The following is a 27,594-nucleotide window of genomic DNA, read 5'->3' as shown; positions in this document are numbered from 1 at the left end:
ATTGTCTGTCCATAAAGTGAGGTTAAGCACAGGAGTGTCTGGACATCTGAGACTGACATTGATTCTTCTTCTGCATGTGACTTGCACCTTACATGCCTGGCCGATCATGACTCTCCACATCCAATGATCCCTCACAGCGTCGATGATACCTCGCACACTTAGATCTGTTAATTCTTTCACAGTGTCCATATATTTTCTTCTTTGCCTTCCTCTGTCACGTTTCCCAGGCATACGGCCTTGCAATGTAAGACATTCTATTTCTCCCTTTCTAATGACATGGCCCAGGAATTTAAATTTCCTCTCATGTAATATTCTCATTAAAGATCTTTTTGTCTGGGCATGTTGGAGTACTGTCTCATTAGTTACCCCATCTCTAGATGATATTTTCAGAATTCTTCTGAGAAACCACATTTCTGCTGCTTGTAAGTTTCTTTGGAGTTCTGGTGTTATCGTCCATGTTTGGGAAGCATACAGCAAGATTGACCAGATGTATCATTTTAGTAGCCTAAGCTTTGTTGTCACAGAAATGTGTCTGTTGGGAAAAATAGATTTCATTTTTTGGAAGTTGTTTTTGGCAATGGCAATTCTTATTTTTATTTTTACTTTACTTCCAGCATCTTGTGATATAAAGCTACCATGGTAATTACAGCCGGTCTTTTGTTCAATCTCTTTTGTTACCGATGGACAATTGGCACTTGGGAGAATTCTGCTCTTTTGATGTTATGATATATTTGGATTTTTTTTTACAATTGATGGTCAGACCAAAATCTGCACTTGTTTGTGCTACTTTGTCTCGGAGTATTTGTAGGCCTTCTGCAGCACTTGCTATTCGGGTGGTATCATCTGCATATCTCATATTGTTGATGATAACACCTCAAATTTTTATCCCGTTTAGGTCTTCTATTTCTTTGAAAATCATTTAAGTATAGATATTAAATAATTTCAGTGAGGTAACGCATCTCTGCCTAACTCCTGTTTGAATTTTAGTCCAAATGCTTATTAAATCATCAATTTTTACCTCCACCATTTGATTCCAAAATACATTTTGAAGACATTATTGGTCCGTTCTGTCAATGTTTAGTTTACTGAGCATTTGAAATAATTTTTCATGTTGACTTTGTCGAATGCTTTAGTGAACTCAATAAATCATAAAAATACATCATTTTGATATTCAATTGCCCTTTCTGAAAGTATTCGTAGTATGACAATTGTGTTCCTAGCTCCTCTATCCTAAATAGACCCTTATTGCAGTTTAGAAATTTCTGGCCTTAACTTGTTTTTGATTCGAATCAGAACAATTCTCAACAAAATCCTTATTATGTGATTCACAAGACTGATTCTTCTATAACTTTCACAGTCAATAGTTCCAGGAATTTTAGGCAGAGTTATAAACACTGATTTCAAGAGATCGTCAGGGAATACACCAGATTCATATACGCCATTAAACACTTCAGAAAGAATGTCTATGCCCAGATCTTCTTGGGCGTGTATCAGTTCCATTGATATTTCAACAGGTCCGGTGGCCTTACCATGATTCATGCTTTTCATTGCTTTAGTTATTTCTTCTTTGGCAATCGGTGGACCAGAATTAGGGTGTTTAATATCTGGGGGTTCCCCTCTACTATCTTCAGAAAAAGCTGCTCTATATACTGAATCAAGCTCTCACATACTTTATTCATCTGTTATGCATCCTGTAGAGGAGGTTTCCTTAATCCCAGTAATTTCCTTTTTTTGTGCATATCTTTGCTGTTAATATAGCCTTCTACTCGATTGCATTTTTGAATCAGCGATTCTTCCTTTGCAGTATTGCACAATTGTCTGGTCTGTGACATTGATTCTATGTTCATAAGTTGACGTTGGGTACAGGAATGTCTGGACATACGGAGAGTGACATTGATTGTCTGTCCATAAAGTGAACTGTCAGGAAATGTTACACTGGCAGTGGGTGGGGTGTGGAGCGTGGGTTAGTGAGTAGAGGTGATGATCAGGCTTACTACTTGGGGAAAATAACTGTTTTGAGCCTGATTGTCCTGGCGTGGATGTTACAGATCCACAATTCCTTTAAGGTAGCACCAGAGTCACAAAGAGAGTTTTGGGCAGATTGACCTTCACAACGCAGGCTATTACGAAGAGGGGTTGGGATATTAATGCTAAAGTTGTAAAGGGCACCGTGATTCTACAATAGGCAGAATTGTCTGCAGTTCTGGTCAGCTACTTGGAGGAAAGTTACCGATCAGCGTGACAGAGTGCAGGGAAAATTACACGGACATTGCTGGTATTTCAGGAATTAATTATAGTGATAGTTTGAACAGGTTAAACTTTATTACCTGGATACAAGGGAATGACGGGGTACCCGAGCAGGGTTCCAACTTTTCTAAGCCATTTTGCCCTACAATTAAAGGAAGGGTCTATGGACCCCAAGTTGGGAACCCCTGCTAGAGATACAGAAATTCTACATTTTGGCAGGAATAATCCAAATAGAACATACAGGGTAAATGGTAGGGCATTGAGGAATGCAGTGGAACAGAGAGATCTAGGAATAACAGTGCATAGTTCCCTGAAGGTGGAGTCTCATGTAGATAGGGTGGTGAAGAAGTCTTTTGGAACGCTGGCCTTTATAAATCAGAGCATTGAGTACAGAAGTTGGGATGTAATGTTAAAATTGTATAAGGCATTGGTAAGGCCAAATTTGGAATATTGTGTACAGTTCTGGTCACCGAATTATAGGAAAGATATCAATAAATTAGAAAGAGTGCAGAGACGATTTACTAGGATGTTACCTGGGTTTCAGCACTTAAGTTACAGAGAAAGGTTGAAGAAGTTAGGTCTCTATTCATTGGAGCGTAGGTTGAGGGCGGATTTGATCGAGGTATTTAAAATTTTGAGAGGGATAGATAGAGTTGACGTGAATAGGCTGTTTCCATTGAGAGTAGGGGAGATTCAAACGAGAGGACATGATTTGAGATTTAGGGGGCAAAAGTTTAAGGGAAACACGAGGGGGTATTTCTTTACTCAGAGAGTGATAGCTGTGTGGAATGAGCTTCCTGTTAAAGTAGTAGAGGCCAGTTCAGGTCTGTGACATTGATTCTATGTTCATAAGTTGACGGTGGGTACAGGAATGTCTGGACATACGGAAAGTGACATTGATTGTCTGTCCATAAAGTGACGTTAGGCACAGGTGTGTCTGGAACTGTCAGGAAATGTTAAACTGGTAGTGGGTGGGGTGTGGAGCGTGGGTTAGTGAGTAGAGGTGTTGATCAGGCTTACTACTTGGGGAAAATAACTGTTTTGAGCCCGATTGTCCTGGTGTGGGTGTTACAGATCCACAATTCCTTTAAGGTAGCACCAGAGTCATAAAGAGAGTTTTGGGCAGATTGACCTTCACAACGCAGGCTATTACGAAGAGGGGTTGGGATATTAATGCTAAAGTTGTCAAGGGCACCGTGATTTTACAATAGGCAGAATTGTCTGCAGTTCTGGTCAGCTACTTGGAGGAAAGTTACCCGATAAGCGTGACAGAGTGCAGGGAAAATTACACGGACATTGCTGGTATTTCAGGAATTAATTATACTGATAGTTTGAACAGGTTAAACTTTATTACCTGGAATACAAGTGAATGACGGGGTACCCTAGCAGGGTTCCAACTTTTCTAAGCCATTTTGCCCTACAATTAAAGGAAGGGTCTATGGACCCCAAGTTGGGAACCCCTGCTAGAGATACAGAAATCTATGATGCTATAAGCTGGGTGAATGCAGGGAGACATTTTCCCCTCAGGCTGGGTAAGATCATGGATTTGGGGCAAAAACTGACACATTGAAGGGGAATCTGAGGGGGAACTACTTCACTCACTGGGTGGTGCGAATGGGGAACCAGCTCCCAGCAGTAGTGAGAGATGAAGGTTCGATTGTGGTATTTGAGCGATGTTTGGGTGGGTATCTAGATGAGAGAGGTATAGAGGGCTGTGGTCTGGGTGCGGGGGGATGGGACCACACCGAACACGGCACGGACTGGATGGGCTAACAGTCCTGTGTCTGTGCTCTAAGGTCTCTGTGAATCTCAATTGAAACTTCTGCACATCATCGACATTTGTTGCAGAAGGGTCATATCCAACAATTTGTTTTTATGTTGGACCAGCATCTACACTGCTGAGAGTTCTGTAGAGCTGGAACCACCATGAGATTTACTGAATGCACCTCGACAGGGTAAAAACAACCACCGGAATTTTAGTGTCACCATTACAAAATGGCTGAATGTTCAGTTCATCTTCGTCACAATGAAACTGAGAACATGTGACACTGAGTTTGTTGTTTCCCTGTTCGGTTATCTTTGCGAGCCACTCCCTCCGTCGCCAGGGCAACAGCTCACCAGAGCTGCAGAGAGTGTTGAACATGTTTCTCGCTCTCTGGTTGCTGACTCTCAGAGGAGAGAGAGTGGCCTCAGGGACGAGGGTGCTTTGAGCATTTACTGTCCGGGATGGAATGAAGAAGATTGCAGGGATAGTATTTATGCAATTCTGTTCTGGGTGTCAAACGTCTTGCCGTCGGTGAATCGTTTCTACGTCAAAAGAACAAAAAAAAATCTCCTGTACTGAGTGCTATATTTTCAATTTTATATTTAAAACATTTTGTTCCTGTTACACGTCGAGGAAAAGGGCTGCTAATTGACCTGGGCTACACCGCACTCAACAATAAAATAATGAACAACTGTGCTCAATGTAACTGCGGAGACAAGTACCAGCGCCCTCTTTGTGAACCAATGCCCACGTTTCCCGGCTGATCCCCGTCCAGACAAAGGATCATCAGGCTCCAGTTCTGCCGTGGGTTGGTGTGGGGTGTATGTTTTTGAACTGGGATTAGCTGAGACACTGCCGCATATTACCAGCAGCAAACAGCCCTGAGAGAGTTGGTGCTTGAGATACAATCTTGGGATGGGGGCTCCAGGAATATGGAACTGGCAGTGTCTGGGCTTCGGTCTGTGTTGGTGCTTTTACAGACGCGGCTTGATGTTCCTCCGTCCGCAATGACGCAGACGTCTCCGGGGGCTGGATATTGGTAGCGTGAATCTCTCATTGTGAGATGTGGGAAAGATGTGAGTCTCTCTCGGTGTGGGCTGTGACCCTCTGAGGTTGGACCTGGGATACCACACCTGATCTGATCCAGATAAAATGAGTCAGGGGATCAAGCTGTCCGGGTTTATGAGATGTTGAGCGAGTATTTCTGTTCTGTGCTCAGGTGTTTGGTTGTGAAGTTCCTTTGGAAGCAAAGCAGAGAACGAGTCCCCATTCCATCCCTCACAGGGAGAGGCTGTGGTTAACTACGCTGTTTTGTGTTTGCACCGGTAGAAAGAGACCGGGGTTTCAGAATTCAATTCGTATTTGGAAATTCCCCTTGACTAGCACCTGTCCATCGGCCAGTGGGAGTCAAAGAGAAACTCCTGGTGCTGAAGGTAGAACAGAACATGGAACAGTACATCGCAGGAACAGGCCTTCCCGCCACAATGGTGTGCCAAACCAGCTGAAAAGTAAATCAACACCCCCCGAAATAAACTAATGACTCCCTCCAACACAATGTCCATATCCTCTCAATCTTCCTCACACCCATGTGCTTATCTAAACATCGCTTAGAAGCCCCCATTGTATTTGCTTCCACCTCCATAACAGACAGGGCAATCCAGCCATCCACACCTCTCTGAGTAGAACAATTTACCCTCAGTCTGAATCAGAGTTTCCATTGACTCACTCTGGAGAAAGTTTGGTGAGTCTCAGTCACTCAAACGCTAGTTCTTTAGTCATTACATTTCCGTACCAAGGGAAGTAGAAAATAGCTGGAGTCAGACTGAGTAAGCCTAGAAATACCATTTATGCCTCTATCAGACTCAGTCACAATCATTGCAGATGTCAGCATCAGCTCTGCGAAGCCACGCACATTCCCTCACACTGCTTGTCCATTTCCAACATCACCTCTGACCTTTCCTTGCTTCGTCTGTGTTACGTCACAATTATCTCAAAATGCGTGGAGAATCTCCTCCTGTTAGAAGACGCCGTTGTTGTTTCCTGCTGCAGTGATTGCAGAAATGTGGAATCACCATGAACTACAGCAACATGTCATTGACTCCTCTGTCTATTGCAAGCTGCAATGATATACTTAGCCTCGAGTATATCGTCGTGCGAGCCTCTGCTGAGAGCAAACCCTGTTGAAGCTAAATGTCCCAGCACCACATTTCACTCAGTCCTAACTAGCAAATGCCAACCAATAATTTACATTTACATACCCTGTCGTCATCAAGTGCTTTTCTACTAATAAATTGTCAGAACCTGCGAATCTGTGATTAAGCAGAATTAGGTTTTACAATTAAGTTATGTTCCTGTTTGACCCTGTACCAAAGGCCTGAAAATTAGGACCATCTCAGTGCATATTGTGGTCAGCATTGTCTCGATGGGCTGAAGGGTCAGTATCTGTGATCTGTTTTTCTGTGCCTCTATCGGAAGGATGCTCCAGATATCACTGGACAGACATACAGATATGGTTTGGGAGTTGATGCGAACTGCGGCTCTGATACAGATACTGTCACATTTGCAAAGTAATCCAATTCTCTCTGACCTCACTGTCTGCTTGTTGTGTGTAATACAGGTCATCACCAGCAGGTGGAGCTGTCCAGCACCCGGATCAGAGTGTAAACAAGACGACGACAATCAACAACAGTCAGTCAGAATCAGAATGGCTACAGGTATGTTCACCTGGATCTTTATAACTAAACTTCTGCCCTGTTGGTGCACAATAGTTCAGATGAAGAAGCTTACTCAGGCGCTAACAGGGCAGAGAAAAGTTTCATCAAGCAGTGTCATTGATCCCACTGGTAAAGTGCCTTTGTGTAATCGATCAGTCCAACAGTTCCAGCGCAGGGACCTGACACCAGTAATGGTCGAATGACTCCACTCACCAGGCAAAGCTTCACCTGAGTGAAAGGAGCCGGAGACCCCGAATCAGCAGGTTGAGAGTGAAACACGAACAGGAATGTGACAGCGGTGTTGTTTGTTATGTATAAGTCTACAGACAGACGGACATACATTATTGATCCCGAGGGAAATTGGATTTCGTTACAGCCGCACCAACCACGGGTAGTGTAGAAGTATAGCAATATAAAACCATAAATAATAATAATTTAATCATGCCAAGTGGAAATAAGTCCAGGACCCGCCTATTGGCTCAGGGTGTCTGACACTCCGAGGGAGGAGTTGTAAAGTTTGATGGCCACAGGCAGGAATGACTTCCTATGACGCTCTGTGTTGCATCTCGGTGGAATGAGTCTCTGGCTGAATGTACTCCTGTGCCTGACCAGTACATTATGGAGTGGAGGGGAGCATTTTCCAAGATGGCATGCAACTTGGACAGCATCCTCTTTTCAGACACCACCGTCAGAGAGCCCAGTTCCACCCCTACAACATTATCTAGGCTCAGGGTTTGTTGCACATCAGGGCCTGTTTAGAGGTGAAAGACATCTCCAACTTTCATTTACAAAATTCAGAGGCAGGTGACAAGAGCATTTCCTGGATTTCAGAGATTGTGCGATAATACAACATTTCAGGTTTTGTCCGGGCAGCTCTCAACTCCCCCCTCGCTGCGCAAAGTAGATGAGGGGAGTTTTCCGAACTCAGTTTTCTGTAGCCGAGCCGAGAACATTGCCAGCCTTGGAAATGGCTGAGCATCAGGAGACACTTCATTTGTGGTCTGCATCGGTCTGTCACTGTCTGGTATGGAGGGGCAACTGCACAGGACCGAGAGAAGCTGCCGGAAGTTGTAAATATTCAGGGAGCGGTGTCTCAGAAAGGCAGCGTCCATTATTAAGGACGTCCAGCACCTAAGGCATACCCTTTTCTCACTGTTACCATCAGGGAGGAGGTACAGAAGCCTGAATGCACACACTCAGCGATTCAGGAACAGATTCGTCCTCTCTGCCATTCCATTCCTAAATGGACATTGAATCTTTGGACACTACCTAACTTTGTTCAAAATATACAGTCTTTCTGTTTTTGCACATTTTTAAAAAATCTATTCAATATACATAATTGGTTTACTTGTGTACTTATTTTTTTTTAATTTTAATCATTACTATTTTTTCCCTGCTAGATTACCTATTGCATTGAACTGCTGCTGTTAAGTTAACAAATTTCACGACACATGCCTGTGATAATAAACCTGATTCTGTTTTACGTGTGCAAGTTTACCCTTCAAGCTCCCGTGTTCCGGGGCAAATTGTCCCAGCCGAACCAGATAACAAACAACCCCATCTGGTAACATACTTGTGAATCTCCCCGACACTCTTTCCAGCTGAATCCCATCCATCCTGTAGATTGTTAGCAACTGCATCCTTAGTAAATGCAAAACTCTCTCAGCGAGACTTTGTTTAGCTACTGGAACTGCACGCAAGACTCTCCCTTTGCCAATGAATTGTATAGTTGCTACATGACAATTATTATCCAGGAGACGTAATGGGACCCAGGGGACCAGGCATCCTGGGCTTCAAGGTTATGTTCAATCTGTAACCCAGGGGACGGGACGTTGTCCATCTCAAGGCAGTGGTCAGTCTTTGACCCAGGGGACAAGACAGTGTGTGACAAAGCAACCGGAGAATGTTTGATCTGGAGGATCGGACCCCGAGTAATCCAGTGGCTTGTCTGTGAGTGATACAGGTGACTGACAGTTTGTGATCCAGGGAGATTTATGTTTATGGGAGATAATCCCAGTGGTAATTCCCGGTATCTCCTAATGTCTCTCTATTAATAACCGCCGGTTATTGGTGTGTTCAGCTAATGCGTAGTCGGTGATCAGTATTACTGTGTCTATCCAGTTCTTTTACTGGGAGTGGATGTGTCCACTCACTGGCTTACCGGGATGGTCACCTGGCAGGAGGTGTGGTTCACATTCACCAGCACAGTCCCACTCCAAATCCGGTCAGCCGGAGTCCCAGCTCCATTGCAGACACCCATTGTGAATCCTTGTTCGAGCATAAATCACTCTAAACCTGCAATTCATCATTTACTGCAGGTGCGAAATTAAATCTGGTACAGAAAGTACTCAAGAGGCTTTTACCAGGCAACTCATCGAGGGAAGATGATCGGGACACGGGAAGCAAGGTTCCAAAGCAGGGTCAGATTGAGAGCAATGTCCCAATGGAATGCGGTCCGGCCGCAGAGGAGGAGGAGCAAATTCAGCCCAGAGACAGTGACGTCAGAGACACTGAGCAGGACCCTGGACCCAGCACACGTGAGGCGACTGCCTGTCAGCCCAGAGACAGTGACGTCAGAGAGACTGAGCAGGTCCCTGGAACCGGCACAAGTGAGGCGAGTGCCTGTCAGCCCAGAGACAGTGACGTCAGAGACACTGAGCAGGACCCTGGAACCAGCACAAGTGAAGCGACTGCCTGTCAGCCCAGAGACAGTGACGTCAGAGAGACTGAGCAGGTCCCTGGAACCAGCACAAGTGAGGCGACTGCCTGTCAGCTCGGAAACTCATTAAACACGGAATTGTCAAGTGCCCAACAGGGAGTGGGTGAGTGAAACACGAGGGTGATGTGTTCGCAGAATGAGGTGGGAAGTGGGTAAATGTGATTCCTTGTTGGAGGGTTGGTCAGAGAGGGGAAAAGTGTGGGCGTGGTGCATGCGGTGTAGTGTGGCACCGGTTACCGCACTACAGGAAATGTCCTACCTGTTCTGAGGATTTCCAGGATGTGTATCGGAGGAAATGCAGCTCTCCGGATAAGAGAGAATTTCCAGGATATGAGTTATGGGAAATGTATTCGCCAGGATAGAGAGAGTATCTCTGGGAAGCGACAGTCCCAACATTTATTGCCCATTTTAAACTGAAATCGGTGAGTGGGTGGGACGGTGGGAGAGACAGGTTTCTGGTGAATGGGTTCCTTCTGGGAACGTCTAGCACAGCGCATTGATGGGTCGGTTTTTTAAGGCCAGTGTCGGAGATTAGGGCAAAATAAGTGTTTCCAGCTGAAAGCAGGTAAACATTGAGGTTCAAGACATGACTGGTTTGTTAGGGCTGGGTGAAACAGTGGAGACAAGTGATATTTGAGTTTGTGACTACATTCTCATTTTATATTCGCAGAGCCAGAGTTTACAATCTCCGACCTCCTAGCAGAGGAGGGCGAGTATCGACTGTACCAACTGACAAAGTTCTACGGGGACAGACTCAAACAAGCGATTGAAGAAAAAGTTGAAAGACTCGTTTGGATGTTGACAAAGCAGGGACATTTCAGTAGAGAAGAACATGAGGTGAGTGTATTTAGTGTATTGTCACTGAACTGCTGGTATCAGAGGGAATAGTGATCAATATTAATCTCCTGCACATTCTAGGAGTTCTACATGGCAATGGAGACTTTGATCTCTGACTTGTCTTCAGTAGATCTGTTTCAGCTGTTCAGGTGGGGAGCACTGGGAACTGCAGGTTCAGAGTCACCTTCTCCTCTCACACCTGCTGTATTTATCAGTGTACCGGACCCCAGTCAGACCTTTGTCTTCAGTAGATCTGTTTCAGCTGTTCAGGTGGGGAGCACTGGGAACTGCAGGTTCAGAGTCACCTTCTCCTCTCACACCTGCTGTATTTATCAGTGTACCGGACCTCAGTCAGACCTTTGTCTTCAGTAGATCTGTTTCAGCTGTTCAGGTGGGGAGCACTGGGAACTGCAGGTTCAGAGTCACCTTCTCCTCTCACACCTGCTGTATTTATCAGTGTACCGGACCTCAGTCAGACCTTTGTCTTCAGTAGATCTGTTTCAGCTGTTCAGGTGGGTAGCACTGGGAACTGTAGGTTCAGAGTCACCTTCTCCTCTCACACCTGCTGTATTTATCAGTGTACCGGACCTCAGTCAGACCTTTGACTTCAGTAGATCTGTTTCAACTGTTCAGGTGGGGAGCACTGGGAACTGCGGGTTCAGAGTCACCTTCTCCTCTCACACCTGCTGTATTTATCAGTGTACCGGACCTCAGTCAGACCTTTGTCTTCAGTAGATCTGTTTCAGCTGTTCAGGTGGGGAGCACTGGGAACTGCAGGTTCAATGTCACCTTCTCCTCTCACACCTGCTGTATTTATCAGTGTACCGGACCTCAGTCAAACCTTTGTCTTCAGTAGATCTGTTTCGGCTGTTCAGGTGGGGAGCACTGGGAACTTCAGGTTCAATGTCAGTGTACCGGACCTCAGTCAGACCTTTGTCTTCAGTAGATCTGTTTCAGCTGTTCAGGTGGGGAGCACTGGGAACTGCAGGTTCAGAGTCACCTTCTCCTCTCACACCTGCTGTATTTATCAGTGTACCGGACCTCAGTCAGACCTTTGTCTTCAGTAGATCTGTTTCGGCTGTTCAGGTGGGGAGCACTGGGAACTGTAGGTTCAGAGTCACCTTCTCCTCTCACACCTGCTGTATTTATCAGTGTACCGGACCTCAGTCAGACCTTTGTCTTCAGTAGATCTGTTTCAGCTGTTCAGGTGGGGAGCACTGGGAACTGCAGGTTCAATGTCACCTTCTCCTCTCACACCTGCTGTATTTATCAGTGTACCGGACCTCAGTCAAACCTTTGTCTTCAGTAGATCTGTTTCGGCTGTTCAGGTGGGGAGCACTGGGAACTGCAGGTTCAGAGTCACCTTCTCCTCTCACACCTGCTGTATTTATCAGTGTACCGGACCTCAGTCAGACCTTTGTCTTCAGTAGATCTGTTTCAGCTGTTCAGGTGGGGAACACTGGGAACTGCAGGTTCAGAGTCACCTTCTCCTCTCACACCTGCTGTATTTATCAGTGTACCGGACCTCAGTCAGACCTTTGTCTTCAGTAGATCTGTTTCGGCTGTTCAGGTGGGGAACACTGGGAACTGCAGGTTCAGAGTCACCTTCTCCTCTCACACCTGCTGTATTTATCAGTGTACCGGACCTCAGTCAGACCTTTGTCTTCAGTAGATCTGTTTCAGCTGTTCAGGTGGGGAGCACTGGGAACTGTAGGTTCAGAGTCACCTTCTCCTCTCACACCTGCTGTATTTATCAGTGTACCGGACCTCAATCAGACCTTTGTCTTCAGTAGATCTGTTTCAGCTGTTCAGGTGGGGAGCACTGGGAACTGCAGGTTCAGAGTCACCTTCTCCTCTCACACCTGCTGTATTTATCAGTGTACCGGACCTCAGTCAGACCTTTGTCTTCAGTAGATCTGTTTCAGCTGTTCAGGTGGGGAGCACTGGGAACTGTAGGTTCAGAGTCACCTTCTCCTCTCACACCTGCTGTATTTATTCGTGTACCGCACCCCAGTCAGACCTTTGTCTTCAGTAGATCTGTTTCAGCTGTTCAGGTGGGGAGCACTGGGAACTGCAGGTTCAGAGTCACCTTCTCCTCTCACACCTGCTGTATTTATCAGTGTACCGGACCTCAGTCAGACCTTTGTCTTCAGTAGATCTGTTTCGGCTGTTCAGGTGGGGAACACTGGGAACTGCAGGTTCAGAGTCACCTTCTCCTCTCACACCTGCTGTATTTATCAGTGTACCGGACCTCAGTCAGACCTTTGTCTTCAGTAGATCTGTTTCAGCTGTTCAGGTGGGGAGCACTGGGAACTGTAGGTTCAGAGTCACCTTCTCCTCTCACACCTGCTGTATTTATCAGTGTACCGGACCTCAATCAGACCTTTGTCTTCAGTAGATCTGTTTCAGCTGTTCAGGTGGGGAGCACTGGGAACTGCAGGTTCAGAGTCACCTTCTCCTCTCACACCTGCTGTATTTATCCGTGTACCGGACCTCAGTCAGACCTTTGTCTTCAGTAGATCTGTTTCAGCTGTTCAGGTGGGGAGCACTGGGAACTGTAGGTTCAGAGTCACCTTCTCCTCTCACACCTGCTGTATTTATTCGTGTACCGCACCTCAGTAAGAACTTTGTCTTCAGTAGATCTGTTTCAGCTGTTCAGGTGGGTAGCACTGGGAACTGCAGGTTCAGAGTCACCTTCTCCTCTCACACCTGCTGTATTTATTCGTGTACCGCACCTCAGTAAGACCTTTGTCTTCAGTAGATCTGTTTCAGCTGTTCAGGTGGGGAGCACTGGGAACTGTAGGTTCAGAGTCACCTTCTCCTCTCACACCTGCTGTATTTATCAGTGTACCGGACCTCAGTCAGACCTTTGTCTTCAGTAGATCTGTTTCAGCTGTTCAGGTGGGGAGCACTGGGAACTGCAGGTTCAGAGTCACCTTCTCCTCTCACACCTGCTGTATTTATCAGTGTACCGGACCTCAGTCAGACCTTTGACAAGGTTCCGCACGGAAGGTTAGTTAGGAAGGTTCAATCGTTAGGTATTAGTATTGAAGTAGTAAAATGGATTCAACAGTGGCTAGATGGGAGATGCCAGAGAGTAGTGGTGGATAACTGTTTGTCAGATTGGAGGCCGGTGACTAGTGGTGTGCCTCGGGATCTGTACTGGGTCCAATGTTGTTTGTCATATACATTAATGATCTGGATGATGGGGTGGTACATTGGATTACTAAGTATGCAGAGGATTCTAAGATATGTGGTGTTGTGGAAAATGATGTAGTTGTCAAATCTTACAAAGAGATTTAGGACAGTTAGAAGAGTGGGCTGAAAGATGGCAGATGGAGTTTAATGCTGATAAGTGTGAGGTGCTATATTTTTGTAGGACTAATCAAAATAGGACATACATGGTAAATGGTAGGGCATTGAGGAATGCAGTATAACAGAGTGATCTAGGAATAATGGTGCATAGTTCCCTGACGGTGGAATCTCATGTGGATAGGGTGGTGAAGAAAGCTTTTGGTATGCTGGCCTCTATAAATCAGAGCATTGAGTACAGGAGTTGGGAAGTAAAGATAAATTGTACAAGGCATTGGTAAGGCCAAATTTGGAGTATTGTGTACAGTTCTCGCCACCGAATTATAGGAAAGATGTCAACAAAATATAGAGAGTACAGAGGAGATTTACTAGAATGTTACCTGGGTTTCAGCACCGAAGTACAGAGAAAGGTTGAACAAGTTAAGTCTTTATTCTTTAGAGCATTGAAGTTTGAGGGGAGGGGGGAACTTGATAGAGGCATTTAAAATTATGAGGGGATGGATAGAGTTGACGTGGATAGGCTTCTTTCCATTGGGAGTAGGCGAGATTCAAACAAGAGGACATGAGTTGAGAGTTGGGGGCAAAAGTTTAGGGGTAACACGAGGGGGAACTTCTTTACTCAGAGAGTGGTAACTGTGTGGAATGAGCTTACAGTAGAAGTGGCAAAGGCAGGTTCAATATTGTCATTTTAAAAACTGGATATGTATATGGACAGGAAAGGAATGGAGGGTTATGGGCTGAGTGCAGGTAGGTGGGACTAGGTGAGAGTAAGCGCTCGGCACGGACTGTGTTACTGTGCTGTAATAGTCATATCGTTGTATGACATAAGTGCAAGGGCTACATATCTGGACTGTTGAACAGGCATTCAGTCTAAAATTAATTTTGCATCTTATCAGGACCGTCGGTCAAACTCACCTCAGCTCATTAATCCAGGATGAATATTAATCTGTGAGATTCGCCATGTCTGTCCATCTACTCCACAATAAATTAATTGTCTGCTTTTATAGAAAGTCACTGAACTGACAGAGAAGGGAAACCGGACAGAGAGTTCCAGACTCTTCCTCAGTTTGGTGATGGGCAAAGGCTCCCGGGCCCGGAGGGCGATGTGGGAATCCTTTGTGATGTGGAGGACTGAGTTACCGAAGTTGGACAGGATACTGAGGGAAATACAGGAGCTCGGTATGTTAAAAACACGCACTGAACACAAAGGCACATTGAACTGAATAGTTGTAATTATTTTAGTTCTGTTTTCATGAACTCTTTTTTTGATTTAAACAGGTCCTGACCCAGAGGAATACATAAACATCGCACAAGGGTTGTCTGAGTTACCCACTGAACTGATAGGTGAGTGATGAAATGTTCCGTTCAAACCACATCTCAAATGTTAGACTGTGACTTGGCAGAATCTGGGAACGAAAATCCACCATCAATCATTCGCCGATCTCTGGTTTCAGGTTACAATTCAGATCATCTCTCGTTGCAGCCTGAACATTGTAAAGTGTATTTTTCCAGCTGTTAATGTATTAATCCAGCCCTTGTGTCTCTGAACGCTTCGCTCCGGGTCCTAACGCTCTGGGAATCCCCACACACCCCAGACAGGCTCCTGACACACTGTATGACCCAGTCCAGGTGACCTTTCTCTCTTCAGACCTTTCAGATTCCGAAGCACCTTCTTCGTAATAGCAGCTGCACTCAATTCTGATTCTCAAACCTCTACTTACCTCACATGCCACCGAATCCAAGCAACATCCTGGTGAACCTGTTCTGCACCCTCTCCAATCATTCCCACTGCTGGACAATCAGAAGTGAACACAATACTCTAGATGCACCTTAAAACCATCAGACTTAAGCGGACAATTAAGCCATTCAGCTCAATGAATTTGCTCCGCAATTCCTCTCAACCCCATTATCCTGCCTTCTGTAAATGTTGACGTTCTTCCGAATCAGGAACATAGACCTACATTTTAGTATACCCATTGACCTGTCTTCCTCTGCCATCTATGACAATTTTTTCACAGATTCACCACCCGCCAGCGAAAGCAATTTCTCACAATATGGTTCCCCGCCAGCCAGGGCAATTCACCACAGTTCCCAGGCATGTTAACCTTGTGTATGAGCCTCCCATTGGGAACCTTGTCAAAGATTCTACCAATATCCAAGTAGACAACATCCATCTGTAACTTCATCCATCACCTTTGTCACCTCCTGGAGGAACTCAATTAAGTTAGCCAGACACAGACCCCACCCAAAGCCTTGCTGATGAACCCTCAAACATTCTGCCTTTCATACTCCCATGCGGCAAAAAAATATAAAAAGCTGAAGGTACGTACCAGCAGCCTCAAGGACAGCTTTAATTCTGCATTTATGACTATTGAATGGTCACCTACTATGTTATTACTGGCTCCTAATAATAAGAAAAATTTATATATAATATTGCAACATTATGTATCTCATAAACAATAATCACTTATTTAGATAACCATAATACGTACAGAAAAGCAGAAAGAATACCTTTAGCTTATGGACGAATTTAAGGAACAACTGATAATCAATTATGTAATTCTATATCAAACACTGAGGAAAGCAGACATCTTTCAATGTTAAATTGTATCAAAAAACATTTGATTCTCTCCCTTGGTTGGTTAACAGAAGTTCCAAGTATATATAAGATTCATCCAAGACTTGTGAAATTTCAACAACATCTAATAAAGCACTGGTGGACAATAATCACCCTATTAACAACCACAAATGAACAACCACCGTTATCAAAATAAATGTAGGGATTTCCCATTGTGAATCTTTAAGCCCACTATGGTTTTGTCCGGCTTTAAACCCGCTCATAATTTACTGAAACGGAGAAATCTCAGGTATAAAATCAGAAAAAAAAAACAAATTATACCTTGACACTGCTATACATTGATGATTTGAAATTATTTGCTCTTGCATCAGTAAAGCTAAGACAAATAATTCAAATAATGGAACTAATTTCCAAAGGTATAAACTTGAGACTAGAAAAGTACAGAACATGAAACATAAAGAAAGGTGCAATAAAGCCGGCAGAATATCAAACAGAGCATCAGGATACAAGGCAGCCGATGGATGAATATGAAACATATACGTAGGATATCAATAAGCAAGGAAAATAGATCATCTTGTGATAAAGGAAAATCTGAATTTACATCAAGGATGAAGGAAATCTGCCAAACAGAGCTGAACAGTAAAAGTATAACAAAGGGAGTAAACATTCACTGGGCCCATATTGATGGATTCTTTTGGTATAGTTTCCTGGTCTGAAGCGGATCTAGAAAATACGCAAAGAAAAGTAAGAACTTAAAGAACAATTTCTAGCAGACACCATGTGCACTGGAGCGCACTTTGATACGAAATAGGACGGTGTGAGTATGATGCGTCACAGATCGAAAACAAATGACACAACAGTCAGATAAAAACTCTCAGAATCAGGTTTAATATCACGGACAGAAGTTGTGAAAACTGTTTTCAGTGCCAGCAGCACAATTGTAGAAACAGGATTGTATCAGCGTGATTTAATCAGTCCGTTGGCCTGGTGGAAGAAGCTGTCCCGGAGCATGATGGTCCTGGCTTTTAAGCTGCGGTGCCGGTTCTCTGATGGGAGGAGCTGGGACAGTGTGTGCGTTGTGAGACTTGGGTCCAGAATGATCCTCTGGTCCCTTTTTACCCTCCTGTCTCTGTAATGTCATGAATAGTGGGAAGTTCACATCTGCAGATGGGCTGGGCTGTCCGCACCACTGTCCGCAGAGTCCTGCGATCGAGGGAAGTACGGTTCCCGTACCAGGCAGTGACGCAGCCAGTCGGGATGCTCTCAGTTGCACCCCTGTAGAAAATTGTTCGCATTCGGAGGCCCATACCAAACCTCCTCAACCATCTGAGGTGAAAGAGGTGCTGTTGTGCCTTTCTTTCACCCACAGCTGGTGTGCACAGACCACGTGAGGTCCTCAGTGATGTTTCTGCCGAGGAACTTAAAGCTGTTCACACTCTCAACCCCAGATCCATTGAGGTCAACAGGGGTTAGCCTATCTCCACTCCTCCTGATTTTGCGACATTGCAACCATCTCCTTCGTTTTTCCGACATTGAGGGAGAAGTTGTTTTCTTGACACCATTGTGTCAGGGTGTTGACTCTTCAGTTTGCGTATAAGGAGAAGGTGGGAGTGGAGGATGCTATCACGTATTTGCTGCACAAATCACTCTCTCACCTAGATGGGGTCAGTTGTGCTGTGAGGATTACATTCCTTGACTTCTCTAGTGCCTTTAACACCATCCAGCCCAAGATCTTAAGGCACAAACTAACGGAGATGGGAGTAGACTCTCACATGGTGGATTGGATAGTGGACTACTTGACAGATAGACCTCAGTATGTGCGGTTGGGAGACTGTAGGTCTGACACGGTGGTCAGCAGCACAGGAGCGCCGCAGGGAACCGTACTCTCTCCGGTCCTGTTCACCCTGTACACATCAGACTTCCAATATAACTCGGAGTCCTGCCATGTGCAGAAGTTCGCTGATGACACGGCCATAGTGGGGTGCGTCAGGAATGGACAGGAGGAGGAGTATAGGAAACTGATACAGGACTTTGTGATATGGTGCAACTCAAACTACCTGCGTCTCAATATCACCAAGACCAAGGAGATGGTGGTGGACTTTAGGAGATCTAGGCCTCATATGGAGCCAGTGATCATTAATGGAGAATGTGTGGAGCAGGTTAAGACCTACAAGTATCTGGGAGTACAGTTAGACGAGAAGCTAGACTGGACTGCCAACACAGATGCCTTGTGCAGGAAGGCACAGAGTTGACTGTACTTCCTTAGAAGGTTGGCGTCATTCAATGTCTGTAGTGAGATGCTGAAGATGTTCTATAGGTCAGTTGTGGAGAGCGCCCTCTTCTTTGTGGTGGCGTGTTGGGGAGGAAGCATTAAGAAGAGGGACGCCTCACGTCTTAATAAGCTGGTAAGGAAGGCGGGCTCTGTCGTGGGCAAAGTACTGGAGAGTTTAACATCGGTAGCTGAGCGAAGGGCGCTGAGTAGACTACGGTCAATTATGGAAAACCCTGAACATCCTCTACATAGCACCATCCAGAGACAGAGAAGCAGTTTCAGCGACAGGTTACTATCGATGCAATGCTCCTCAGACAGGATGAAGAGGTCAATACTCCCCAATGCCATTAGGCTTTACAATTCAACCGCCAGGACTTAAGAACTTTTTTTTAAAGCTATTATTAATGCTTTTTGAGATAGTGATTTAGATGCATATCATATTTTTACTGAGTTAAGTATTGTATGTAATTAGTTTTGCTACAACAAGTGTATGGGACATTGGAAAAAAGGTTGAATTTCCCCATGGGGATGAATAAAGTATCTATCTATCTATCTACTTCTTCCGTGTAGGCTACCTCGGTATTATTTGAGATTTGGCCAATAAATGTAGTATCGTCAGCAAATTTAATTAGCAGATTGGAGCTGTGGGTGGCGACACAGTCATGCGTATACAGAGAGTAAAGGAGGGGGCTTAAGGACGCAGCCCTGAGGGGCACCTATATTGAGTGGCAGAGGTGAGGGAGCCCACTCTTACCACTTGCCGGCGATCTGACAGGAACTCCACGATCACGCTGCACAAGACAGGGTGAAGGCCGAGGTCACTGAGCTTCTGGTCAAGCCTGGAAGGAATGATGGTGTTGAATGCTGAACTGTAGTCCAAGAGCAGCATTCTCACATAAACATCCCTCTTCTCGGGATGTTTAAAGACAGTGTGTAGAGCAGTGAGTATTGTGTCGATCGGTTGTGTCAGTAGGAGGATTGTAGTGGGTCCAGTGTGTGTGGCAGCAAGCTGCAGATGTAGTCCATAGACAGCCTCGCAAAGCATTTGCTTATTATTGAGGTGCATGTGATAGGACGCCAGACGTTCAGACATGCTGCCTTGGTGGTTTCAGGTACAACGACAATGGTGGATGATTTGAAGCAGGAGGGCACTCTACACTTTGAGGGGGAGAAACTAAAAAATATCTGTAAACACACCTGTCCAGTTGTCCCGCGCAAATTCCGATTAATCTCCCTGGGATGCCATCCGGTCCCGCAGCCTTGTGACTGTCCACTCGCTGGAAACACCCGCGTACTTCAGACTCAAAGATGACCAATGTGCAGACCGCTTTGGCGGCTCTCCTCGGGGGCTCAGTGTCGGCGATGTCGAACCGAGCGTGAAAAGATTTAGCTCCTCTGGGCGAGAGGCAGCATCACTGCACTGAGCTGTGAAATCAGTGACGGTGTGTAGACCTGGCCATAAGCTGTGCGTGTTGTTGGCGGAGAGTTGTCCCCGAATCCTGTCTCTGTATTGTCGTTTCACTGCCTGGATGACTTTTCCCAGATCGGAGCTGTGTTTCCTGAGCTCCAGCTGATCACCGGCAATGTAAGCTGAAATCAGTGACGGTGTGTAGACCTTGCCATAAGCTGTGTGTGTTGTTGTCGGAGAGTTGTCCCCGAATCCTGTCTCTGTATTGTCGTTTCACTGTCTGGATGACTTTGCCCAGATCGGAGCTGCGTTTCCTGAGCTCCAGCTGATCACCGGCAATGTAAGCTGTCGGTCACGCGGCAAGTGCTGTTCACACGGAACGGCTGATCCAGAGTTGCTGGTTTGGGCAATCCTGACTGGTTTCTGGTGGCAAACATTCCCCCTCGGTGACAATAACACACATCTGGGGGACGTATTACACAGCTGTGATAATAACAGCCGGGAACTCCTGCAGTAACCTGAAAGTTTTACGCAGCAGCACCAGGTGCTCCAGATGCGGGGAACAAAAGGATTTGAGGGCATGGACATGCCGGGGTTCCACCAAGCATTCAGGACCATGAAGCAAAGCATACCCTCAGTCCTTGTCTCTTCCCGGGGGGGGGGGGGGGGGTGTGTGTGTGTGTGTGTGTGTGTGTGTGTGTGTGTGTGTGTGTGTGTGTGTGTGTGTGTGTGTGTGTGTGTGTGTGTGTGTGTGTGTGTGTGTGTGTGTGTGTGTGTGTGTGTGGTGCTGAATGATGGCACGATCATTGGTGACTGTTGGGATCTGCAGACATGGGAACAGTAGGAAAACGGGCAGCTGGGATGCAAGCGTTTGGCTCAGCCACTAAGCCCGGTGGAAGCGTTTCTTCCGACAGCAGAAGGGGTAAAGGCGGGTTACTGGTTCCTTACAACCAGTCACTTTGGGCAGATGGGTCTGGTCGGCCGTGATTGGCAGTTCACCCAGCAACAGGAAAGCTCTGATCTCAAACATCCACTGCTCTGTAACTGTACCCCTCATGGGGAAGAGTTTGGGAGTAAACCCAGTGGATCTATAGCCCCTAAGTCAGTGTTAAACGGTGTTCAACGCAGACTGGCATCTTCCGAAACACCTCTGGTGCCAAGCTGTGTCAGCCTCTGCCGTTCCTTTTTGTTCATCAGATGCAGGGAGAGAGGGAGCTTGCTACATCGGCAAAAGCTTCCTCTCCATATCGGAGTGACCTGGCTTGCAGGGGCAGGACATCCTCAGTCGACTCTGACAGACGGAGGCCTCATTAGACAGAGCCCCACACCCCACAGCAAGACTGATGAGTAGCAGTTATCAAGACTTCATCACCCTTTCCCACAAACACGACGTACATCACTGGGACAGACGCTTGTGGTTTCTTCCATTAACAGAGATTCCATCTTTCCACTAATTCTCCATCACTGCGATTGAAAACTAGCCATTTTCTTTCTTGTCATTCCGATGGGTTATCAATCCACAGGTTCACTGTGATTCTTCCCCAGGCACTGCCCGACTTGAGTATTTCCGGCATATTCTGCTCCTGTTTTGATGCAAGAGCAGTGGACACCCGTGACACCCCAGTGTGTAGCTTTGCCAAAATGCACGTTGTCCTGCTCTCCATATTCCCACACCAGGTCAACATTAACATCATCTGTTAATGACGCAACAATGCTTTAAATGCAGTGAAATGTTGTAACGGGAGTGCAGTCAGGATTGCAATAGGATATCGGGGAATGTTCACCTCCATCAGTAATTAGTGTCAAAATATGAGGATTGGATATTTTTCTGAGACAATCATCGCTGTTAGTTCCTGTGTGTGTGAACAGAATTTTACTTTCTGTCCTAATATCCATGGAAGCATTGAATTAATTCATATAATCTCAAACACTGAATATTGGAATGCAGTTATAAAGACCTTTGTCAGTTGAGCTAGTTAACATTTTGAATATGTTCTCTGTTCCCATGGAAGATGTTCAACAGAAACACAAGGAGACTCTGCGGGCACAAACTGAAACACTGAGAGTGAACACGATCCTGATGAGGGAGAAGGTGAAGGTTTTCCAGCTGGTTGATCGATACGCTGAGCTCACGGTCATTTCTACTCTTCGAGATTGGACACTGGTGGAACATGAGCTGCTGGCAAGAGGCAGAGACCACGAGGATTATAGACAGAAACATCTCCGCAGGGAGCTGGAAAAAATCCGGACTGATCAGTTGTTCCAGAGCAGCTTTTCCCGGAGTAAATCCAAATCTGGGAGTTCGGCAGCAGTGGCCGGAGTCCCAGGGATCGGGAAAACCACAATGGTACAAAAGATTGTAAATGACTGGGCCACGGGAAAAATTTACCAACAGTTCCAGTTCGTCTTCAGTTTCAAGTTCCGAGATTTAAACACGATCAATTGTACAATAAACCTCTCGAACCTGGTGCTGTTTTTCTATCCTTACCTCGGGAATGTCCTGAAATCACTGTGGAAGAACCCAGAGGGAATGCTATTTATATTTGATGGTTTGGATGAATTCAACGACACAATTGATTTTGCTGACAGCCGGAGAAACACGGACCCTCAGGACTCATGCACAGATCCTGAATTCCGGTGCAAGGTGTCTGACATTGTGTACAGTTTAATTCAGGGCAAGCTGCTCCCAGGGTGTTCAGTGTTGGTGACCACCCGCCCCACTGCGTTACATTTATTGAAAAAGGCGAAGATCGGTGTCTGGGCTGAAATCCTGGGATTTGTTGGTGAGGAACGGAAGGAATATTTCAACAGGCATTTTGAAGATCAGACGGTGGCAGCAGCTGTTTTCAAACACGTCCAGGAGAACGAGATCCTGTACACCATGAGCTACAACCCCTCCTACTGCTGGATCCTTGCTCTGGCACTGGGCCCCTTCTTCACACAAAGAGTCAGGGACCCGCAGCGAGTTCCCAAGACCATCACACAACTGTACTCCTACTATATTTACAACATCCTGAAAAATCACGGCCGTGAGATTGAGAGACCCCGTGATGTGTTACTCAGGGTGGGTCAGATGGCCTACAGAGGAGTTTCCGAGAAGAAGATTGTGTTTGCAGACGGAGATTTGATCAAGTTCAATCTGCAGCCTTCGCAGTTCCTGTCCGGGTTCCTGATGGAGCTTTTGGAGAGAGTGGATTCTGCCCACAGCGTGGTGTACACATTCCCACACCTCACCATCCAGGAGTTTGTAGCTGCAGTCGCACAATTCCTGACTGTACATCCCGAGGATATCCTGAAATTCCTCACTGAAGCCCACAAGACAAAAGATGGGCGATTTGAGGTATTTCTCCGTTTTGTTGCTGGTCTCTCCAACCCAATGACAGCTCGGGCCCTGGAGGAGTTTCTGGGTCCATTTCCTCATCAAACAACCTGCCGGGTGATTGACTGGTTGAAGAACAAGGTTAAACGCCAGAGTAGAAACACGGATGACACTGGTAGAAGGAGACTCCTGAACACATTGCACTATCTGTTTGAGTCTCAGAATCGTGGACTGGCTCAGGCCGCACTGGGATCTGTGGAAACATTGTCATTCAGTGGAATGATACTGACCCCTATTGACTGCACGATCCTGTCTCATGCCATCGGACTCTGTGATACAATAAAACACCTCAACCTGGAGGACTGCTACATTCAGTGTGAAGGAATCCAGCGGCTGGGACCCGGGCTGCACAAATGCCAGGAGTTGAGGTAACTTGAACAGTTCTCTCACTCAGAACTGTGAAAAGGTTCCATTGTGCTGTTTCAAAGTAAACGGATTTGGGTAAAACTGCAGTAAATCAGATTGAGATCAATTGTGACAAATGCCACCCCCCTTCATCCCGTGCGATCACCCTTCCCCATCCCCCTTCATCCTGTGGGATCTCTCTTCCCCATCCCCCTTCCTCCTATGGAATCTCTCTTCCCCATCCCCCTTCCTCCTATGGAATCTCACTTCCCGATCCCTTTCCTCCTGTGGTATCTCTCTTCCCCATCCCCTTCCTCCTGTCGGATCTCGATAACCCATCCCCTTCCTCCTGTCGGATCACTTTCCCCATCCCCCTTACTGTGGGATCTCTCTTCCCCATTCCCATCCTCTTCTGGGATCTCTCATCCCCATCACTCTTCTTCCTGAGGGATCTCTCTTCCCCATCCCCCTTCCTCCTGTGGAATCTCTCTTCCCCAACCCCCTTCCTCGTGTGGGATCTCCTTTACCCATCCCCCTTCCTCCTGTGGGATATCTCTACCCTATCCCCATCCTCGTGTGGAATCTCCTTTACCCATCCCCCTTCCTCCCAAGCGATCATTTTTCCCCATCCCCCTTCCTCCTATAGGATCTCTCTTCCCCATCCCCCTTCCTCCTGTGGGATCTCTCTTCCCAACTCCTTCCTCCTGTGGGATCTCTCTTCCAAACTCCTTCCTCCTGTGTGATCTCTCTTCCAGATCCCCCTTCCTCCTGTGGGATCTCTCTTCCCCATCCCCTTCCTCCTATGGGATCTCACATCCCGATCCCTTACCTACTGTGGTATCTCACTTCTCCATCCCCTTCCTCCTGTGGGATCACTTTCCCCATCCCCCTTCCTCCTGTGGGATCTCTCTTCCCCATCCCCCTTCCTCCTGTGGGAACTCTCTTCCCCATCCCCCTTCCTCCTGTGGGATCTCTCTTCCCCATTCCCCCTTCGACCTGTGGGATCTCTCTTCCCCATCCCCTTCCTCCTGTGGGATCTCTCTTCCCAACTCCTTCCACCTGTGTGATCTCTCTTCCCAACTCCTCCCTCCTGTGTGATCTCTTTTCCAGATCCCACTTCCTCCTGTGGGATCTCTCTTCCGGATCCCCTTCCTCCTGTGGGATCTGTCTTCCCGATCCCCTTCCTCCTGTGGGATCTCTCTTCCCCATCTCCCTTCCTCCTGTGGGATCTCTCTTCCCCATCCCCCTTCCTCCTGTGTGATCTCACTTCCAGATCCCCCTTCCTCCTGTGGGATCTCTCTTCCCCATCCCCTTCCTCCTATGGGATCTCACATCCCGATCCCTTTCCTCCTGTGGTATCTCTCTTCCCCATCCCCCTTCCTCCTATGGGATCTCTATTCCCAACTCCTTCCTCCTGTGGGATCTCTCTTCCCAACTCCTTCCTCCTGTGTGATCTCTCTTCCAGATCCCCCTTCCTCCTGTGGGATCTCTCTTCCCCATCCTCTTCCTCCTGTGGGATCTCACATCCCGATCCCTTTCCTCCTGTGGGATCTCTCTTCCCCATCCCCCTTCCTCCTGTGTGATCTCACTTCCAGATCCCCCTTCCTCCTGTGGGATCTCTCTTCCCCATCCCCTTCCTCCTATGGGATCTCACATCCCGATCCCTTTCCTCCTGTGGTATCTCTCTTCCCCATCCCCCTTCCTCCTATGGGATCTCTATTCCCAACTCCTTCCTCCTGTGGGATCTCTCTTCCCAACTCCTTCCTCCTGTGTGATCTCTCTTCCAGATCCCCCTTCCTCCTGTGGGATCTCTCTTCCCCATCCTCTTCCTCCTGTGGGATCTCACATCCCGATCCCTTTCCTCCTGTGTGATCTCTCTTCTCCATCCCCTTCCTCCTGTCGGATCACTTTCCCCATCCCCCTTCCTCCTGTGGGATCTCTCTTCCCCATCCCCCTGCCTTCTGTGTGATCTCTCATCCCGATCCCTTTCCTCCTGTCGGATCACTTTCCCCATCCCCCTTACTGTGGGATCTCTCTTCCCCATTCCCATTCTCTTGTGGGATCTCTCATCCCCATCACTCTTCTTCCTGAGGGATCTCTCTTCCCCATCCACTTCCTCCTCTGGGATCTCAATAACCCATCCCCTTCTTCCTGTGGAATCTCCCTTCCCCATCCCCCTTCCTCCTGTGGAATCTCTCTTCCCCATCCCGCTTCCTCGTGTGGGATGTCCTTTACCCATCCCCCTTCCTACTGTGGGATATCTCTACCCTATCCCGTTCCTCGTGTGAAATCTCCTTTACCCATCCCCCTTCCTCCCAAGCGATCATTTTTCCCCATCCCCCTTCCTCCTATAGGATCTCTCTTCCCCATCCCCCTTCCTCCTGTGGGATCTCTCTTCCCCATCCCCCTTCCTCCTGTGGAATCTCTCTTCCCCATCCCCCTTCCTCGTGTGGGATGTCCTTTACCCATTCCCCTTCCTCCTGTGCGATATCTCTACCCCATCCCCTTCCTCGTGTGGAATCTCCTTTACCCATCCCCCTTCCTCCCAAGCGATCATTTTTCCCCATCCCCCTTCCTCCTATAGGATCTCTCTTCCCCATCCCCCTTCCTCCTCTGGGATCTCTCTTCCCCATCCCCTTCCTCCTGTGGGATCTCTCTTCCCCATCCCCCTTCCTCCTGTAGGATCTCTCTTCCCCATCCCCCTTCCTCCTGTAGGATCTCTCTTCCCCATCCGCCTTCCTCCTGTGGGATCGCTCCTTCCCATTCCCCTTTCTCCCGTAGGATCTCTCTTTTCCATCCCCCTTCGACCTGTGGGAACTCTGTTCCCCATCCCACTTCCTCCTGTGGTATCTCTCTTCCCCATCCCCCTTCCTCCTATGGGATCTCTCTTCCCCATCCCCCTTCCACCTATGGGATCTCTCTTCCCCATCCCCCTTCCTCCTGTGGGATCTCTCTTCCCCATCCCCTTCCTCCTCTGGGATCTCGATAACCCATCCCCTTCTTCCTGTGGAATCTCCCTTCCCCATCCCCCTTCCTCCTGTGGAATCTCTCTTCCCCATCCCCCTTCCTCGTGTGGGATGTCCTTTACCCATCCCCCTTCCTACTGTGGGATATCTCTACCCTATCCCGTTCCTCGTGTGAAATCTCCTTTACCCATCCCCCTTCCTCCCAAGCGATCATTTTTCCCCATCCCCCTTCCTCCTATAGGATCTCTCTTCCCCATCCCCCTTCCTCCTCTGGGATCTCTCTTCCCCATCCCCTTCCTCCTGTGGGATCTCTCTTCCCCATCCCCCTTCCTCCTGTAGGATCTCTCTTCCCCATCCCCCTTCCTCCTGTAGGATCTCTCTTCCCCATCCCCCTTCCTCCTGTAGGATCTCTCTTCCCCATCCGCCTTCCTCCTGTGGGATCGCTCCTTCCCATTCCCCTTTCTCCCGTAGGATCTCTCTTTTCCATCCCCCTTCGACCTGTGGGAACTCTGTTCCCCATCCCACTTCCTCCTGTGGTATCTCTCTTCCCCATCCCCCTTCCTCCTATGGGATCTCTCTTCCCCATCCCCTTCCTCGTGTAGGATCTCCTTTACCCATCCCCCTTCCTCCTATAGGATCTCTCTTCCCCATCCCTCTTCCTCCTGTTGGATCTCCCTTCACCATCCGCCTTCCTCCTGTGGGATCTGTCTTCCCCATCCCACTTCCTTCTGTGGGATTTATCTTCCCCAGCCCAATTCTTCCTGTGGGATCAGTCTTCCCCATCCCACTTCCTTCTGTGGGATTTCTCTTCCCCATCCGCCTTCCTCCTGTGGGATCTCTCCTTCACATCCCCATTCCTCCCGTAGGATCACTTTCCTATCCCCCTTCCTCGAGTGGGATCTCTCTTCCCCATCCCCTTCCTCCTGTGGGATCTCTCTTCCCCGTGACCTTTCCTCCTGCAGGATCTCTCTTTCCTATCCCCCTTCCACCTGTGGGAACGCTCTTCCCAATCCCCCCATAACTGTAGTATCTCTTTTCCCCATCCCATTTCC

General features: G+C 47.2%; 1 protein-coding gene across 1 annotated transcript in view; it reads left to right on the top strand.

Annotated features, from left to right (window-relative positions):
• The window catches only part of LOC140724056 (NACHT, LRR and PYD domains-containing protein 3-like), a 96,643-nt gene that overhangs the window by 9,034 nt on the left and 60,015 nt on the right, over positions 1–27,594 (top strand). Inside the window, exons 2-7 of the mRNA XM_073038541.1 lie at positions 6,630–6,726; positions 9,045–9,548; positions 10,116–10,282; positions 14,602–14,773; positions 14,873–14,938; positions 21,865–23,599. Of these exons, the coding sequence (XP_072894642.1) occupies positions 6,717–6,726; positions 9,045–9,548; positions 10,116–10,282; positions 14,602–14,773; positions 14,873–14,938; positions 21,865–23,599 (2,654 nt within the window). The 5' untranslated portion in view covers positions 6,630–6,716. The remainder of the gene's footprint in view (positions 1–6,629; positions 6,727–9,044; positions 9,549–10,115; positions 10,283–14,601; positions 14,774–14,872; positions 14,939–21,864; positions 23,600–27,594) is intronic.

Source organism: Hemitrygon akajei, unplaced genomic scaffold, assembly GCF_048418815.1.
Source record: "Hemitrygon akajei unplaced genomic scaffold, sHemAka1.3 Scf000155, whole genome shotgun sequence".
In the NCBI taxonomy this organism is placed as follows: Eukaryota; Metazoa; Chordata; class Chondrichthyes; order Myliobatiformes; family Dasyatidae; genus Hemitrygon; species Hemitrygon akajei.
The sequence above is the reverse complement of the archived record's forward strand: the minus strand, read 5'-3'. Positions and strand labels throughout refer to the sequence as shown.